Below are 20256 nucleotides of genomic sequence, written 5' to 3'. Positions count from 1 at the left end.
AACTTTACTAACTTATATGCACTTAAATCTTGAAGTTAGAGAAAAATATTTGTATTCATAACCATAACCAAGACTTGGTAAATTATATATGCATGTAATATTTTTATATTTGAAGTATATATATATTTTAAGAAATTTATAAGGAACTATAACAATATAATTAAGAGTAATAATTAACAATAAGTTTTAGGAGTTTGAACAAACTTTACTAAATTTTTAACCTAGAAATAAATTGAAAAATCTTTCAATTTTGATTCTTTTCACACTAGGAGAACCCTAAATTCAATTTCGGGCCAACTTGGACGCTTTTTGCAACATTGCTAAACAAATCATCAATCTACATTTATGAAGATAGAGAGAATATAAGAAATTTGCAAAAGCAGTAGAGTAGAAAAAGTAGAGAGAAAGAGATCTATAGAAGAGTCAGCAACGAGGCTCAAATTCTAGTGATGGCAATGGACCCAGACATGACCAGGGACCCTCGTGGTAGACCTGATCCAGGTTTGGGTATGGGTCCAAAATTACGCCTAGCAGGTTGGGTGTCCGGGTCCAAATCTTGGACTTCGAATATTATTCGGGTCTGGGTCTGATCGGATCTCGGTCTGATAATATTTTTTTGATCCCAATATATAAAATATATTTAAATATAGTTAAATACATAGGTATTTTAAGCCTTGGATCGGGTCCGGTCTGGACCCGGGCCCAACCTATTGCCACCCCTAGTCGACGAATTCCCTTTATAAACCTCTTCACCAGCCTAAATCCTAAGGTTTCAATATCAAAGATAGGGATTTACTTTCAATGTTAGGGTTTCCCATTAAGAGATCGATTTTTTTAAAAACAATTTTTGCTAATGCCCCTATGCGAAACATTCGCATCTTAAAAAGAAAGACCCGAAATATGCTAGGAAAAATTAGATCGAAACAACAAACCACAGAATTTTAGTTACAAATGAATGAGAAATAATAGATCATTATATGAAATGAAATTAATTCATCATTACCAGAAAATAATATTGCTAAGAAATGCTTGAATCATAAAGCATCAGGAAACAAAACTAAATAGCTAATTTAAAAGCTTTCTATGAGATTTTCTCTAAGGATGAAGTTCACCTCGAATCTTTGTCTGGAAAGCACTTTTGGCAACAAAAATCTCCATTATGACTCTAAAATTGATTTCCATTAGCAACAATAAAATTTAAAACTAAAAAAATGGTACAAATATTGCTGATCTATGAACACTTATTTTTAGGGCGAAATGGATGGTCTAGATAATTTGTTGCGATATATACTAGTTTTAGAGCTTTAAATCTTATTTTGTTTTCACAAACATAATGTTCAAGTTTTTAAATACTTGAATTGCAATTCTCAATGAGTTACGATGTGAGGCTTCGCTTATTTTGATAGGGCTGCAGCTATCAAACAATTTTCCTTTTCTAATATAGTGGATATCTTGAAGCCATTTTCTTTTTTCAAGTATAGTGGATATCCAGGGACAAGAGATGATAACTGGTATGAGGTATTTTTGAGCAAATCTTACCCACTTCAAGTCATAGGGACAGATGGACAAGCGATGATACTTGATATGGGGTACTTTTGAGCAAATTTTACATGGTTTATATTATTTAAGATTAGTTGATAGAGACTAGTATTTGTGAAAAGCTTGATCCAATCTTCTATAGCCATTAATAATCAGACTCACATCAATGAGTAGAATTCATGTTGTCATTAGTCACTCAATGCATTGTAAGCTTGATACGATCTTTTATAGCCATTAATAATCACACTCACATCAATGTCATCACGAGTAGAATTGATGAAATATCATTAGTCAGCACACATGGACATTGTGCAGTTACATTTTGACAAAGCCCGTTTCATGAGCAAATTTTAAAAGGGAAATGTTTCTATACTTTCCCTATAACATAGAAGATTTATGATTCCCATACTATCTAGCCATCTAATTTTGATCAAGTGAGACACTTACTGTTTGATTCTAAATCCAATGCCTCAGAGTATTTTATTTTTAATTTTTTTTTATACAAAGTGTATGAATATCAAATTTGGTACGTGTCATCATCTCATTGGGACGCACCTACAAAAAATATTAAAAATAATTTTTCGATAAAATATAATGACCAAACTATACTTTGAATTTTTCAGGGGTATTTTGATCATTTTATTTTATTAAGAATATTGCTTTTATATTTTTTACATATACGAGTTTAGTAGAGGATTGGACATTCAAAATTTGGTGTCAAAATATTATATATCAAAAATTAAAAATAAAATAGTGTAGAGACGTGACATTGTGATTGAGACAATCTTAACCCTCCATTCAAAATGGAAAGTCGGATAAGGAAAAGTATATAAATTTTATGTTGTAGGAAAATCATAGAAAGTTTGGGCATTTTAAAATGAAATTGTATGCAATAGGAATGTTTACCTTTTTGTACAAGGATGACTACATTACTTTTGTTTGGTAGATGGCTAAAAGTCTTTCATTTATCAAGCTCAAAATCTAATAAAATTTCTCGAACTTTGCAACATGCTCTTAGGTGTCCTATTTACTAGAATTAATTATGACCTCCTTTCTAGAGATATACGGTCTTATGGTACACAATTCCTTTTAAAATGCCTCTTTTACAATCTTGGCATGTTCCTAAAATCGGCCAAATAGTTTCTACTCAGCTGAGCAACTCGGGCTCGGCCCTTGTCGAGCCGGAGTTGTCTTGAGATGGGTGTCCAACTTGAGGGTATCGAAAAAAATAAGGAATTTATTAAAATAAGGAATTTATTTAGGATATGGTTTTTTTTTTAAAAATATGTTTTCTATCATTTTGGTAAAGATTGGGAAGTGCTTGGGCCATATATACTTATTTTTATATTTTTCCCTTCTTTTTTAATTATTTAAAAAATACCCCAAGATGTTGATTTTTAAAATTTTTGTTTTCCCTACTCTTTTAATATCATTTTGAAGTGTTTTGCTTAATCTTACTTTAAACATACATTTCTTTTATATATATATATATATATATATATATATTTATTTATTTATTTATGTTTTTTTATAACTTTTTAACCTTTTTTTTGCTGTTACAATACTCAACACTAATTGGCCAAGTTATTCGGACTTGGCTCGTGTAATCAGCTAGGGCCAGGACCCATTACTCGGTCCGAGTCGCACTTTCTAACACTAGTCTTGGCATATTATGGAAAATTGATAAGAATAGATAATTTTTGTCTCATTTTATTTCATTGTTTTCTCTTTTATATTTTCTAGTTTAGGATGACCTTAGTGGTTGTCATATTGATAAAATTTCCTTTGATTTTTTCTCTAAGATCTTATCGGGATTTTATGAGGCAATTGATTTATGTAAAGTCCATGTTCTGTTGATGTAGACTAGCCATTAAAATTCCTGAGAGTTCTATTTGAATCCTTACATTACGACATACCATAAAGCAAAGGAAAAGTATGGAATGAGACCGTTTACATTTTGTACAGTCACAATTAATATTGACTATTGGATGTAAAATTGGGTGGTTATATTTATTCCATCGACCAAGCTCAAATTTCAAAAGCAATTTTTTTTAATTTTTTGATGCACCCGGCCTATCAAATTTCACATAAGATGGTTATAAGTAATTGTAATCACATTGTATTAAAGATAAATGGTCTCATTATATACAATTCATACTCTTCATCACGGATCAAAACGTATGAATCAATCCACCCATGAAACCAGACACAAAATACAAACCACCAACAAATGAAAAGATTCTAATTAGTAATCAAGATCTAGGTAACAAAAAATTGAGGCACACATGAATCTAGTTTTTTCAAAAATAGAACACAAATGAAACAAAATAAGAGCAAAAGAAGCAAGAGAATTGAGAGGACAATAATACTCTTTGAGAAGCATTGGACGAAGATGGCCACGAAGACAAAATTGGGGTTTGCCCACTACAAAAAGAAGGCTTCGTATCTACTCAATGAGACTAAAGACATGATTGGAAGTAGTGAGAAAATATATGGGAACTTATGACCTTGCTGAGGGTATTGCCCTTAATATAGCAGCATGACGAGCCATAATTCATAGAGCCGACCCTAATTAGTTAAAAAAATGTTTTGATGATGATGATGATCTATTCAATAAGACCCCCTGATAGACCTTGCCATTTGGATCCTCAATTTGTGTGTATGAGAGAGAGAGATATTGGCAACGGTGGAGATAAGGGTGAGATAGCAATTAGAAGGGTAAAGACGGAGAGGAAAGAGGTAGGTATACCAATTTGGCATTTCTAGTACTTGATATTGACAAATGGGTCCAACACTTCAAGTACCGAACCTCAACATGAGTTAAAACAAAAAGATGTGCTTCGACACTTGAAATGCTAAACACACACTCTCTCTAATTGGTCTCATTTCAATATGCATAGTCCTAGGGTACAGGTGGGCCTATGGTTTCATGTGGCCAGGGGGGGATACCCACTAGGGCTGCTTGAAAATATGAGTTGTTCAACATGATTGCTCTTCTCTTTTTTTCTTCTTTTTTACTTTGTTTTAGTTCAACTTTCTCTATAGTTTTGTAGTATTAATATGATGTGTATGGCCCATAAGAAATGGAGAGTGTTCCTGAAAACATTCTTTATCTCCTTAGCCATAAGAAATGGGTAGGAGTGGTTCATTCTTTATGTTATATGTTATTTGTTTCCTTATTGTTCTTCAAAAACTATTGCTTGCCCATGAATTGAGGCACTAAGTTATCATTAATCAACTTCAAATCAAACAATTTATTAATCAAAAGATAACATATATAAAGCTTGTTTAGGTGGGGAATGATTAGCCACTGCAATAATAAAAAAGAAAAGTTCATATACTCTCTCTCTCTCTCTTTCTCTATGATTGGCATTTACAACCTAGCACGCAGCTTAAGAAAATCTCTCCTCTCTCTTTCCTTTCCCTTAGGGCCATGACCCTCTCTCTCTCCTTCCCCCTTTGAGCAATGACCCTCTTTCTCTCTCCTCTCTCCTCTCTCTCTCTCCTTCCCCCTTTGAGCAATGACCCTTTTTCCCTCTCCTCTCTCTCTCTCTCTCCCCTTCCTCATTTGGGTTATGACCCTCTCTCTCCTCTCCTTTTCTCGGTCTCTCATCTCTTTCTCTTTCTCTCTCTCTCTCTCTCTCATCTCTTTATCTCTCTCTCTCCAGTGGGCCATTATAAACTTTACAGCCCAACAAGGCAGCAACACTAGAAACCATATCTCTTCTCCCTCCTCTCTCTCTCTCTCTCTCTAACCTGTTCTCTTTTTCAGCAATAATGACATTCTAAAGGGCAGTAGCTGAATTTTAGTTCATTGAAGGCTGCTTCTGTTATTTCCGTAAGGAAACATGGGTATCTTTGTAAATTTGGGCCATCAAAGATAGCCGTTATCCTTGTGCTTGTAGTCCCGTGCTTATCCGCTGGATTTAAACGGCTCCAAGCTGTCACTTTCTCAACGGGTCACTTTTCGAAAAAAAAAGGAATTTTTTTTCTTTTTGTTTCTTTTAAGGCATGGCTAAAGATGGGTACATATTTTAATCTGATTGGATTTATCTTTCCTATCTGAGGCCAATATTATGCCACGTGGAAGTATATAGTTGCATGTTCAGGTCATTTTTTAGGTTGAGGAAATATTATTGTCTTAAAAACCTATTACTTAATTTCTACTGTCTTAATTTCTGAAAAATAAATATCTATATTAAAAAATAATATTTTTTAATATTTTTTTTTCAACTATTTGGATTGGCTATACAAATTTTGATACATCATTTTACTCTATCAAGGGTTATATCTTTAACGATGCTATAAGTTTCGATATATTTTAAGAAAATTTATGCACAGAACGGGTTTTTCTACTATTAGAATATAATGATGTGGAAATAGGCTGCTATTACATTAAAGAATAGATTCCCATATTTTTTTCATTCTTTGCCAAGTTTGACTTCGGTCTGATTTTTTGAACATCTGGCCGCTTAATTTTCATAAAAATTTACAACACAATGCAGTCCGAAGGTTTTAATATCGGACCGCTTGGTTAACCTACAAAATTCAACAGTACGGCCCAATGATAGAACCATAAAACCACTTGATTTTCATAAAAAATACTTACATTTTTTTTTTTTTTGTACTCTTTTTTTTTCATAAAAATGATGGACAAAATGTCGTCCGATAGTTCTAACATCGGACTGCTTGGTTAACTTAAAAAATTCAACAGAATGCAGTTCGATGTTAGAACTATCAAGCCACTTGATTTTCATAATAAAATGTCGTAACAGAATGTGGTATGATGGTTCTAACATCGGATCACTTAATTAAGTTACAAAATTCAACTGAATGCAGTCCAATGTTAGAGCCATCATACCGTTTGATTTTTATAAATATTGTCATAACATAATGCGGTCTAATCGTTCTAACATCAGACCGCTTAATTAACTTAGAAAATTCAACAGAATGCGGTCCAATGTTAGAGCTATTCTGGCCGCTTGATTTTCATAAAAAATTTCAACAGTTAATGGTCCAATGTTTGAAAAATCAAACCGAGGCAAACCTTGCAAAAAAAATAAAAAAATTGAAATCGTTCTAAAAAATAACAACCCATTTTCGAGCCTGTAAAGGTATAAAAACCAAGTCCGTAAGTAAATTTCCCTATGTTTTATCTCTGTCTCTATTTTATCGAATTGTATTTAAGGAAGCGAAGGTATTGTGAAATTGAATAAAGACTCACATAATGGGTTTTTAACTTTAGGCCAGCAGTGTAACTTTACGTCACTTTTCTTTGTAACTTTGAATTTATTGTAAAAAATTTGGCAAAAACTCTCTAAAAGTAGATGGAGTTTTGGCTAAAAATTAAAAGTTGGTCCCTCATATTTGTACATGAAATAGAGAGAGAGCGAGCTTTCAAAAGTGACATCATTTTATGTTTTTCAATTTAGGAGTTCACTCAAAAGTAATGTCTAAAAATTCGGTTTTAGTAAAGCGAACCGGCCATCCGAGAAATCGGTCTTGGTCGGCCAATCGCTTATACGGGTCAACGATAAGATTGAGACAATCAACCAATTAAAAAATAAAAAAATTTAGAACAAAGTAAAAAATTAAAAATAATAAAAATAATATAGGGTTTGATATGCTGCTTCCTTGAGAGAATTGAACGAGTCCGAGTAGGAACTACCTGGTTCTCGATATATTCAAGGATTAGGATAGCTCTAATGATTCTCGAGTCGGATCAGGCGATTCTGATCTAACCTGCCATTTTTTAACACATAGTTCAAAGGTTTTCGAAAGTAGCTGAATTTTTTGATAGAAAATAAAACTATGAAAGAATTTCACTTTGATTGGCTGAAATAATCATAAATTATGAAGGGAAAGTATAAAATGAGACTATTTACCTTTGGTATAAAGTGGTCACAATAAATCTTGACAATTTATTTCATTGACTAAGTTTAAAGTTCAAAAGAAAATTTTTCGAACTCTGCGACAAACCAAGCTATCAGATTTCACATTGGATAATTATAAATAATTGTGACATCCCCATGCAAAAAGTAAATGGTCTCATTGTATATAATCCCAATTATAAAAAATAGCCATGTTATAAGATTGTGACAAAAATATGGCCACATTTGGACATCTTGATTTAGGGTCAGAATGTCCAACAAGGCCCAAGGGTCGAGCACTTGGTTTTTTCTGTAGCAACTCTCCAAACATTCGATGTTAACAATAGACAATTCGAAGGAGTCCGAGCAGAGAGAGACACTCAAATGTCCATCGTTAACATCTAACGGCTAGGGTGTACTAGTCAACGGTAGAAACTCAAGTGCTACCATTGAGTCATACCTAAAAAAAAATGTAAATCTTTTTCTTTGGAAATGAAATTTAAACCTCATTCATGTTTGATGAATGAATTTGAATGTCCAATATATTTTGTTCCATATAAGGCACCACCTAATTTCACCTAGCCCACTAGAAAAGTGAAAACGACCCATCATCTTATATTCTGAAAAGATACATCAATGATATCATTTGACAATAAGTTCTCTTGAAAATGACGATTTAAATTTTTACAGAAATATAATTCTGAACGAGTTAGCTTGCTTGTGAATTAATTTGTTGAAGAAACCATTAAATATTCCAGCTTTTGGTGAATATATATATATATATATATATATATATATATATATATATATATATATATATATATATATATATATATATATATATATATATATATAAGTTTATTCCAGCCTCAAGTGTTTTTTGGGATCTATTTAAGGACACTAGGTGATTATTTTTAAACAAAAAATTTGGATTTTAGTTCTTGAATATCTAGATCTTTAAAGAAAGGGAAAAATTTATCTAGAGTTGAGGCTCTAAACAATCAAATTCGTGTCTACCTCAAAAATTTTATTAGAAGAGGTTGTTTTGATGTCCAGATATTCTCAAATTGATCATCTCGACATCAAGATGTATGGACATGAGAAAAAAATGGATTTAAAGTTTTGGAAATAGTGTATTTTGTAACGCATATTTAGACTGTCAATTTTCAAGATTTTCAAATTTTTCTAGCGATATACACTATTTTTGAAGCTTTAAACCTTATAGATAAAGGTGAAAATATATTTTGATACTATCACAAATATTTACAAGATTGAAACTACATTTTTGGACACTATTTAAAAGTAGGCTCGAATTTGATTGTTTAGAACTTAGGCTCTATGCAAAACGGCTCCCTTTAAGAAATAGATGGTTCTTGTGCATTTTATTTTTGGCAATTAAGAGTTAATTTATTTTTTCTTTTCTTCCTTCCTTGAGTTTAGTCACGTGGTTCTAGAAATTTCATCTCCATAATTTGAGATTTAAAAAAATATTACTAGCAAGAATTTTGCCCTATGGATTAAACTATTTTGGCTAAATTTATATATTTATGGTGAATTTAGTTAAAAATTCATTAATGATATTGCAAAACACCACCGGCCATAAATAAAAAATATATTGCATAAACCATAGACCACCGGCCATAAGTGATTAGATAAGCATTACACACATTGCATTCCATTTGATTTGTTATACAACAAATACATCCAATATTTGATAACAAAAATTTGGAGAGAGAGAGAGAGAGCGCTCATCCTCTTTGCCTCCTTCTAGAACGATGTGCAATATTTACACTCAGCTCTGGGGCGGGCAATGGGCTTGGCGGCCTGGCCCGCTTCAGTTGGTACCCTAGAAAGATAGGGCCTAGGTCACATTTTGTGGCCCAAGGGCTAGTGGCAGTGCACTTTGACAAGAACCTGCCTCGGTTGGTGCCCTATAAAAATAGGGCCACATTTTGTGGCCTAAGGTCTGGTGCCGGCTCAGTTTGGCCTAGACCGGCTCTGTTGGGGGAATCCTTCATTGGTTGTGAATGACTGGCTTTTTTTAATCTTTTCGACCCAAGTTCCGTAGGAGCGAGCAAGAAAGACCGAGAAATATAACCATTTGATTTGATTCGTTCTCAATAGCCACATGATGATTATCTTAGGGCGATCTTTTTGTCGACGTATGTTCCGATTACATTGGTAGTCTCCAACGGATGAGAATTTGGGCCAATTCTACAGGGACAAGGGCAGGACTACGGCTAACGCTGACCCGGGCCCGGCGCCACCCCTTACCAATCCAGCAACAAAACCAAAAAAGAGAGAAATTGATTGAGATACTTTCCTTCCTACCGTTAAAATACGAAATCCATTGCCCCACCTTTTTTCTCACTCTACAGCAACCCCAGAACCTCTATAAAAAGGGCAACCAACCCCCCCACTTTCTCACTCTAATCATCCTCCCCTCTGTCTTCTATTCCATCTTCCCTGTCTACAGAGAGAGAGTGCCATCAAAACAGCAGCCATCTTAGAGAGAGAAAGACAAGTTAGTGAGAGAAAGATGGAGGGAAAGGAAGAGGATGTGAAGCTTGGAGCCAACAAGTTCTCAGAGAGACAACCCATTGGAACTGCAGCTCAAAGCGGGGACAAGGACTACAAGGAACCACCCCCTGCTCCATTGTTTGAGCCTGAAGAGCTCAAGTCATGGTCCTTTTGGAGGGCAGGAATTGCAGAGTTCATAGCCACCTTTCTCTTTCTGTACATAACTGTGCTCACAGTTATGGGGGTGAAGAAAGAGAAAACCATGTGCACTTCGGTGGGGATTCAGGGGATTGCTTGGGCCTTTGGCGGGATGATCTTCGCTCTTGTTTACTGCACTGCTGGTATCTCAGGTAATGGCTGCCAAAAGTTTTGTGGGGTTTTTTTCTTCTCTCTAAATCCCTCACTTTCTCTCTCTAAAACCTCCATTATTTGCTCCTACTCTTCTCTCTTCCATTCCCTGTAAACCCCATTTAAAAGGACTCCCCTTCTCTCTCTCTCTCTCTCTCTAATTTCTCCGTCACTCTCTCTTTCTCCCTCTAGGTGGTCACATAAACCCAGCAGTAACATTCGGGCTCCTTTTGGCGAGGAAGCTGTCTCTTACAAGGGCGGTGTTCTACATGATAATGCAATGCCTGGGTGCAATCTGTGGAGCTGGAGTGGTGAAGGGGTTCGAGAAGGGGAGGTATGAGGTTCTCGGTGGTGGTGCGAACACAGTGAACCATGGCTACACTAAGGGCGATGGACTCGGTGCGGAGATTGTCGGCACCTTCGTTCTTGTTTACACTGTCTTCTCTGCAACTGATGCTAAGAGGAATGCTAGGGATTCTCATGTTCCTGTAAGTCCTCACCCTCCCTGTCTTTAATCAGACTTCCTCACACTTCCATGATGGATTTGAGCTTCTTTTCATGTAGACCCAGAATCTCAAATGCTGCAGTTTTCTCTCTAGCTTGCTTTCTCACTCTAAGGAAATCTGATGACTAATTGTCTTCATATTCATGTAGATCCTGGCTCCCCTTCCAATTGGGTTTGCAGTGTTCCTGGTGCATTTGGCCACCATCCCCATTACAGGCACAGGCATCAACCCAGCTAGAAGCCTTGGAGCTGCCATCATCTTCAACAGAGATCAGGCATGGGATGACCATGTGAGTATTATTGCTTTATTTAACTTTCTCTCTCTAGGTTTTTTTCTCTCTCTAGGTAAAGCTGGGACATGGCTTTTGGCCGTCCATAGGGGGCCCTACAAAAATTATGCTTTTATAAAACTTATGATGCCCATTTGAAATTTGATTCTTTACTTTACTTTTTCCGGTTTTTGTTTAAGAAGGTAGAGGACCTGTTCTTAATCCGGTCCCATAGCCCGGATAAAGGGCTAGGTTGCTTTATACAGGTAGCTAAAATTTATCATGGAATTAGGATTTGTATAGGATTTGTATAGCCGATCTCAATTATTTGAAAACAAATTTGACGATGATAAGAGCTGAAGCCCAATGTTGGTCCCGCCTAAACAGGATTTCGAGAAAAATGGGTTGAAAATAATTATAACCTTTGGCTTATACATAAAGCAGCCGCTGTCAATACTCCGCCCTTGAGGGCGACAATCATTTGTCTGACGGACCCTTAAATTTTTATTTTTATTTTTAAATTTGACGATAATGAGTTTACTTTTTCTACTTTTTCACTCTAGTGAGAAACTCCCTCTCTCTAAAATTGTGTTTGTGTGTTTCTGTTTGGCAGTGGATTTTCTGGGTTGGACCATTCATTGGAGCTGCCCTTGCTGCTGTTTATCACCAGATAGTCATCCGAGCCATTCCATTCAAGACCAGGGCTTAAACTCCTCTCTCTATCTTTGTCTTTCTCTCTCTAACTTATCTACATTTTTATTTGTTTTTGTGTCTGATTTTGGTGTATTTTAGGGTTCTTATGATTGTTGATTGGCATGGCATGGGGACCTTGGTTTGTGTAAGAAAGTGTGGATCTGGTTTATGGTCATGTAGATTTTGCAAGGATTAATGTTGATATGCTTGCTATTGAGAAATTTAATTTATCTTGGATTCGCCAATGAAGGGTTCAACATCTCATTCCATTGCTTTACAATTTGTGAAAAGTTTATATAGAGCGGAGGCCCAAAATAATCAAATCTGAACCTACCTCAAAAATTTCACTAGATAAGATTATTTTGATGCCCAGATATCCACAAATTTGATCATCTTGACATCAAGATGCATGGACATGAGAAAAAAAATTGATTTCAAGTTTTGGAAATAGTGTATTTTGTAATGTATTTTTTTACGGTCAATTTTCAAGATTTTCAAGTTTTTATAGATCTGTCGATCTACAACATTTTTGAAGCTTTAAATTTCACAAATAAAGATACAAATATATTTTAAGGCTATCACAAAGATTTCTGATATTGAAACTGCATTTATCGATACTATTTGAAGGTAGGCTCTAAGTTGATTATTTAGAGCCTAGGCTTTATACAATCCGCGCACCCTTACAATTTTGGCCCTCTTTAAAGGGGCAAGTTTGTTTCTCATCAATGCGCTTTCTAAGTTTTCTTTAGCTATGAAAAGCACTTTTGTAGATAATGACTGGATACCACAATATGAGAACTATCCGTTTTTTAAATAGTGTAACAATGTCACATTAGCCCAAGGCTCACAACCAAATAGAAAGAAGAAGAACAATAAAAATTAGGTCGAAAAAAATCATTCATTCAAGAAAAAACATGCGGTACACAAAGGCATTACAAGCTTGATACCCATGATTAATTTTGAACACATGTGACCCATGGGTACATAAAGGCATTACAATCTCAGCACACAATATTAATCGTAATACATGTGACCCAAATTTCTCACCAGACACCTTTGTTTAATAGAAGTTTTTTACAATCATATTTCTTACAATAACTACCAATTTGTACATACATCTCTCTTTAAATAGAAGTTTTTTACAATCATATTGCCGACAATAACTATCAATTTGTAACAATTACTACTAACCATCTAGTAGTTTTATAACTTCCTATTACACAAACTTACAAGTGCAACTTCTTACTGCTTCACTCATGATACAATAACATAAAAACCAATATACTTTCTAAAAAATACACTTTAACAATTTTAACACTCTCTCTTAAAGTGATTTTCTAGAAATGGGAGACTATACATACGTGATCATCTCCATTATTTTCCAAAATTGAATATCCAGCCATTTAACAGGCCACCAAAGAGATTATCAAATTTCACCAACTAGGCTACACAGCCCACCCTTGAATAAACGTAATATTAGAAATGTACTCCCTTTTTAACCCATGAATGACAAGTCCTTCATTCGTGCCCCCGAATAGGTTCTTCCACATCAACGAGAGATCTTTAAGAAGAATTGGGCATTAGAAAGACCGTCTTGAGTTGCGCTCCCAACTCAATATTAAAACCGTTAAACATTCCACCAAATTCATCTTCAAAAAGACAATTGATCTTTTTCACCAGGGGAGTCAAGACCACATAACCAGCACCCTTGTAGCTTTTATACTATATAGAAGCGGATGTCGCAATACTGGAACAATCCACTTCTCAAATAGTGTAACAGTGTAGAAAGAACAAGAACAACCAAAATTAAGTGGAAGAAACACTTCATTCAAGAAAAAAACATGGGGTACACAAAGGCACCAAAGGTTAACCTCAACAGACGTGACCCAGGGGTATGTACACAAAGACATTACAATCTCAACACACAAGATTAACCTTAATACATGTAACCCAATTTTCTCACCGTACACCTCTCTTCAAATGGAGGATTTTTACAACCATATTTTCAACAATAACTACCCACTTGTAACAATAACTACTAACCACCTAGTAGTTTTACAACTTCTTACTGCACAAACTTACAAGTGCAACCTTACTACGTTACTCATGATACAATAACATAAAAACTAATATACTTTTTAAAAAATATATTTTAACAATTTTATCAGTACTTTCACCTCTTAATAGGGCTCATAATTGGGTCGGTTTGGCCCGCGAACTTGACAGTGTAACCTCACCTGAATCTGGGTGTGAACCTAGATACTGGCCCTGGCCACTTGGGTTAGGTTCAAGGTTGCAGTGCTCTATATTTTATAACATAAATTCAAGGATGGGGTTTTTATGAGTTGGCCGACTCATATGTACACGTGGTCCCTTTAAAATTCACCTCAACAATGGGTTTTTTTATTTAGAATTTTAGAGATTCATCATCTGAGCTAAGCGTATCACAAATATGATTTTTTTTAAACTTTAAAATGTCCTTTTTTTGAGGATATTTTTGGCACTGTCTATATTCGATTTGACCCCGTGCGCTTTACCATTGTCCATTTTAACATTGAAGAGTCCACGGGCTCTTGCACGACTCATAAAATACTTTTCCTAAAAACTAAAGAGATTGTATATTATAAGACTATTTATTTTTTAGTATAAAGAGGTTATACTTATTTTTGGTCATTAGATGTGAAATCGAATGGATAAAAGTGTCGCAAAAAATAGTCCGATAAATTTCATTTTGTACTTTGTGCCCAAACAATTGGGGCATCATCATCATCGTCAGAACTTTTTTCCAATTAATTAGGGTCGGGTACATGAGGCACGTCCTCAACCACCCGAATTCAAATCTAACGATCATTGATGATTGTGACCTCCTGAAATAAAAAATATATGACCATATTTCCAAATATAAATGCAACTAATAATTTCTATATAATTCTCCTATGAAAGGTAATGGTCCTGTGCGTTTTAGATACATTGTCTTATAATGTATAGAATTTTTTTTTAACCTTTTCTTTTTTGGAAATACCTTTTATCCTTCTTTGTCTATCTATATTATGGATTCTTTCTCTCGTAGTCTCTCATTAGCATAACTTCTCTTTGAGCCTATTGGAAAATGAGACAGACAAAGAGGGAGATTTAGACAGACAAAGAGGGAGATTTGTTTTATGATCTAAATTAAGGGGCAAACAGGTGGTTGTTTTTTACTATAATCTTATTGATAAAAAGTGAAGTGAGAGGAATGAATGGTAATATCTTTTTTCGAGAGATAAAGCCTCCAAGGGGTGCCTTTGGCGGACTGAACCAAAAGAGTGTAAGAGCTCAAGCAATGAAGTTTTCATGGAGGTTTCTTTGTTTTTTCTCATATAATCGTGAAAAACTTTAGGTGAGAAGTTGGGTTTTTTGTCTGCTCTAGGAGAGTTGCAATAACTATGGTTAATGAAAATTTAGGGTTTTTGAGGTTCATCGAGTTTTTTGCTGCAAAAATCATGAAAGCGTTGGAAGAAAAGAAAGATTTGTCTGTGAATCCTTACTCTTTCTAATTTTTTTTTCATGTTTTTTTTTCCTTTTTCCCATTAGATCATGTGATGTGATCATTTGAATCAATGGTGAGGCTTAAAATATCTGATGCCTCTCTATGTGGTTGCAGGCAAAGATCTCCCGATGAACAACAGTAGGAAATGTTGAAAATTAAGGCAGGCTTCCAACCATCCGATGATGAGGAAATGAGTTGTTAGTGTGCTAGTTTTAGGCATGCAAAACCCTTACTAGGTTTGTTCATTCACCTGTCCTTCATCTTCACTTCTTTGTCATCACTCCTTAACAAATGACATGTAAATCAAGTGACCGAAGCATTTTATCCATCATTTCAACATCTTCCAATCTTTCTCCAGTTATTCTCAATTGGTTTACCACAACTGAAGCTCTTGAGAACTAATCTGAAATATTTTGGGATTCAATCATGTGCAATGCGTCAAACTCGGCTCAAAGACTTTGAAGGTGCACCACCATCTTCACCTTATCAACTCCCTTTAACAAATATTGAAGAGTCTCCTATACTTGCTTTGAATTGCTAGGGCAAGTAATTATCTCAAAAGTAGCTTCATTTATTCATTGATAGACAAGAAAGAGAACTTTCTTATCAGACCTTCTTGACTTCTTAAGTAAAATTCTTTGATTTTGATTGAAAGCGGGTGTTGCAGTTTTGGTGGGTGAAATAAGGGTAGAAAATGATACAATGTACAAAATAGGGAACTAGAACTCTTCTTGTTTTCGGGCACATCGCTATCTCAGGACGATATTTATCCCCTTTTGATGTAATATTTGTTGTGCATAAGAAGGGCAATTCGTCCTCGCAATACAGGAAAACAGATCGGTCTTTTTCAATGTTCCTAAGGTCTATGCACCCGAGCTTGGAACCCATAGAATAGACACCAAAGTCTTGATAGTGTAGAGATAGAAAGAGAAAATCTAGTAGAGAGAGAGAGAGAGAGAGAGAGAGAGAGAGAGAGAGAGAGAGAGAGAGTTAGCCCAATGGTTTCCGTGTTGGAATTGCAGAGAATAGTCTCTTGAGAGAGGCAAGAGGCTAAAAAATTGTTCTTAGTTTGTCAAAAAGCTATTTTTCATATTAGTAGGAGGGCCCTTGTTATAGAGCACCAAGAGATGGCTCACAACATGCTCATTAGTAGTGTTGTGGTGGTTACATGCATCACCCAACATGCTTATTAGTGTTGTGGTAGTTACATGCATCACTCAACCAACATGCTCATTAGTAGTGTTGTGGTGGTTACATGCATCACCCAACATGCTTATTAGTGTTGTGGTAGTTACATGCATCACCCAACCCACATGCTCATTAGTAGTATTGTGGTGGTTACATGCATCATAGTAGTGTTGTGGTGGTTACATGCATCACCCAACAGTTACAAGTTACATGGATTTACATACACCCCAACAATTACAAGAGTTACATGCATCAACGGCTAGATGGTCGTTGGATGTCCCAACACTCTTTCAATGGCTACATCATAACCGACACTCTTTGAACTCAACAATTACATGAGTTACATGCATCAACGGCTAGGTGCTCGTTGGATGTCTTAACACTCTTTCAATGGCTACATGACTGACACTCTTTAATGGCTATATGACCCCGTTGGATGTCCCACATTCATCAACGCCCTTGCACCGCATGCTCTGCATATTAACTTTTCTCTTCTTTGTACTTAGAGTATATTCCAAAGAAATGTGTACTTTTAAATATGGCTCAACAAACTCTCTCTTCTTCAATGTGAAACTCAAACCCACATCTTTCTCTCTCTATAAAACAATTTAGGAAAGAACAATCAAACCTTAGTCAAAGCAATTTTAGGAAATAATAATATACTATAGTGTTGTTTTGAAATACATATAAGTACTTTCCAAACAAAAACTACTAATAACAGCTTCTTCTTGAGGGGTTGTCAATCCTACATACCGGTTTTTAGTTACATTCTAATCATCTTGAGACCCCAACAATGCTTTCATTTAAATACACCAATTTACATAGTTGTTTGAGAAGGGGATTGTGGTTGAATCAAGAGAACAATTACTGAGCTCTGCGCCCTGATACTACTTGTTGGAAGGAAAATGGAAGAAACCTTTAGTTTAAAACTTTATGTAAATTTCAATTTAGGACAATAAAATGCACACTATAAGCTCCATTTTCACTTCTCAAGTCCCAAAATAAAGTACTTGTATATATACACAATTAGGGATCATTCTAGACTCTCTCTATACCATTATAATGGGCCTTTTCTCTCTCTCACTCTTAATATGCACTCAAAGATATTGCATAAATTATGCAAAGAATGCTCTAGAAACACATATTCCAAATACGCGTGCCTCATTTGTATGTTTGGATTTCACACTCTTATCTAGGAAGTTATCGCCTTCTTGCTCTGCACAAATTCAAATGTCAACTCTCTAGTACATATTGCTAATCTCCTACACTCTAGACTTCTAAAAATTATATATTATATATTTTATAAATACATTCAAATTCAAGAATAAGTTTAAACAATATGTCATTTAAGAAAACTCACATTATATCCCTTATAAAGCCCATTATCAATTCAAAACTCATTTAGCAATTTAATAATTAACTAAACTTATCACTAAGCAATTTATTAATGGGTGCGGTTGTATAGAGCCGAGTCTCTAAACAATCAAAATAAAGCGCACCTTCAAATAGTGTCCAGAAATGTGGTTTCAATACAGAAAATCTCTGTGACAGCGTTAAAATATATTTTCATTTTTAATTATAAAATTTAAAGTTTAAAAAATAGTGTAGATCAAGCTGATCTATGAAAACATGAAAATCTTGAAAATTGACAATCCAAAAATGCGTCACAAGATGCACTATTTTTCAAAACTTGAAATCTATTTTTTTCTCATGTCCATGTATCTCAAAATAATCGATATTTGGGCATCAAAACAACCTCTTCTAGTAAAATTTTTGAGGTGGGCTTTAATTTGATTTTATAGAGCCTCGGCTCTATACAAAATTTTTCCTTAATTAATTAACTAAATTGCTCCTGATATATCCATTATTATACTGTGTTTATATAACAACACCCCTTGTACAGTATGAAAATTTACTTATTAATGGTTGTTGTTAGTATAATTGGCTGTTATTAGTATAATGGTAATAACCTCTACCTCTTCTAGTCTTATCAGAACCTTGAACCTTGGTAATGGGGTAACAAAACAACTGCCACTATAACTAAGTTCAAACCTCAAGAAGCAGTAGGAGTTCAAACTTTTGACTGGAAGTGCCCTCCAAACATGTACTTGAGAAGTCCAAGCAATTTGGGCTTTCTCTAGACGTGCACTAGTACGTATTGTTAAGTTGTGAAAATTGAAACGACCCATTTCTTTCTCTATAAATTATTTTTGGTCCACACTTTTAAGCATGGTTATTAAAAAAAAAAAAAAAGTTTTTCACTAGTTAAATCTCTTTTATCTATTTCTCACTTTAATGAAAGGGTACTTTGGTGCTCTAAATCTTGCTATACTTATGTATTTGTATATGAAAGATAAGTATTTGATCTTTTGTTTCTATGTATTTCGAGGGCAAATTTACTTGAAAATTTCTATGCATACTGATTTTCATTAGTAAAAGGCAAATATTTTCTTGAAAAAATTATAGCTTGTGCCCGGAAATAGAAGGATCTTGAATCCTGGCCCAAGTGATAGACACAGAGATCTACATTTTCTAATTTGGAAGATCGAGTTCATGATTCATAGAATTTGTAGAGAGATTGTAGGAAGTGCTTTTCAACCAGGACATAAGAAAGAAAGGCTCCTAAAAATCATGAGTGGGAAAGGGAAAGAGAGAGAGAGGTGTCAACTTTGGGGATAGAGAAAGAGAAATAGAGAGATACATGGAGATAAATCCCCAAATTTAATCCTATAGAGAGACAAGAAACTCCTAAATTTAATATATAGAGAGAAAAGAGAGTGAAATAAAACCTCTTAAATTTAATGCAATCCTTAACTACAAGAGAGAAGGATAAGTGGATGGGACAATCCCAAACTTCATGCCACATAGAGAGAAAGTACTAATTTTAATGTACTCCAACCAAACATAGGGAGTTTTGTTTGTTATAATTCATTCCTCTTTTCTAGGATACCAATCCTTGAAGATAAGATAGATAAAGACTTCGAAATCCCATAAATCAAACTTTAATACCAAAAATAATACTAGGGAATAAAATGAAAGTTTAAGGTGTCTCCCTTAAGTATTCTTTCTCTTCTTTCTCTCTCTTGCCTTGATATTCTTTTCTCCTTCCGTAGCATCAGTTGTTATTAATACATCAAATCAGGTACATCTCTTCTTTGTTTTTTTATTTTTTTGAAATTGATGGCTATGTCTTGATCTTTATTGTTAGATTTTTTTATTTTTTTTTAAAATTCATTATTAAATCATTTTTTTCAGTAATCGTAACTTACGTCATTGCTGTGGTATAATTTTTGATATAATATTTACATCTATTTATAATTTTAATTACTACTCATGCCTCTCAGTTCCTTAATTTATGCAAATATCAGTTTTACAATGCCATGTAGCGCATGGTTTAGACTCTATGAATACCATTGACTCTTCCATTCATTAATTGAACTTAAACCCAAATAAAATCTCAAATTTTCCATTATAAGAAAATCATCACTTATTCACCTACAGCGGTTAATCATCTTTATCAACACAAAACCTTAGTCCTCAGGACCTATCTCCACTCCCACTAATATCTTCTTCTCTCATATGCATGAATATTAAGTTCTTAATTAATATAATATATGTATTAATTGTATTCTTGCAATAAAAGCTACTTACCTTATTGAAAGTTAATTTTTATAGTATAAAAATTTAATAATAAAAATATTAAATAATGTAGATAATGTCATAATTTATTATATAATTAAAAAATAGGGAAAATATCTCTTTATCTTTTATTTTTGACTACTATATCTGAGACTC

General features: G+C 34.4%; 1 protein-coding gene and 1 long non-coding RNA gene across 4 annotated transcripts; both read left to right on the top strand.

Moving 5' to 3' along the window:
- The first annotated feature begins 1794 nt into the window (after positions 1 to 1794).
- On the top strand, positions 1795 to 11989 carry LOC18422989 (aquaporin PIP1-2). Of its 3 annotated transcripts, XM_088871292.1 has the most exons (5): positions 1795 to 1829; positions 10029 to 10279; positions 10470 to 10765; positions 10932 to 11072; positions 11665 to 11989. In XM_088871292.1, the coding sequence occupies exons 1-5, from the start codon at positions 1795 to 1797 to the stop codon at positions 11758 to 11760; spliced, it is 819 nt and encodes a 272-aa protein (XP_088727418.1). In that variant the 3' UTR covers positions 11761 to 11989. The 3 variants fall into 3 exon arrangements, with proteins under 3 accessions (XP_088727418.1, XP_088727417.1, XP_006827580.1); XM_088871291.1 differs by lacking the exon at positions 1795 to 1829 and having other exon boundaries at positions 9836 to 10279; positions 10932 to 11076; XM_006827517.4 differs by lacking the exon at positions 1795 to 1829 and having other exon boundaries at positions 9940 to 10279.
- Positions 11990 to 15057: 3068 nt separating this feature from the next.
- On the top strand, positions 15058 to 16093 carry LOC148781417 (uncharacterized). The gene is made up of 2 exons (XR_016058951.1): positions 15058 to 15123; positions 15388 to 16093. It is a non-coding gene; the product is annotated as an uncharacterized LOC148781417 (long non-coding RNA).
- Positions 16094 to 20256: the final 4163 nt, after the last annotated feature.

This window comes from Amborella trichopoda, chromosome 7, assembly GCF_054954075.1.
Source record: "Amborella trichopoda isolate Santa Cruz 75 chromosome 7, AtrichopodaSantaCruz75HAP2 v2.0, whole genome shotgun sequence".
NCBI classification, from domain to species: Eukaryota; Viridiplantae; Streptophyta; class Magnoliopsida; order Amborellales; family Amborellaceae; genus Amborella; species Amborella trichopoda.
This window is presented reverse-complemented; position numbering and strand designations above follow the sequence as displayed.

What these genes read in the sequence shown, in the direction of transcription:
- LOC18422989 (XM_088871291.1), top strand. Translation starts at nt 9,949, where the DNA reads ATGGAGGGAAAGGAAGAGGATGTGAAGCTTGGAGCCAACAAGTTCTCA. An exon ending in CTAGGGATTCTCATGTTCCT is followed by an intron (nt 10,766 to 10,931) that starts GTAAGTCCTCAC and finishes ATATTCATGTAG; the next exon opens with ATCCTGGCTCCCCTTCCAAT. An exon ending in GGCATGGGATGACCATGTGA is followed by an intron (nt 11,077 to 11,664) that starts GTATTATTGCTT and finishes TCTGTTTGGCAG; the next exon opens with TGGATTTTCTGGGTTGGACC.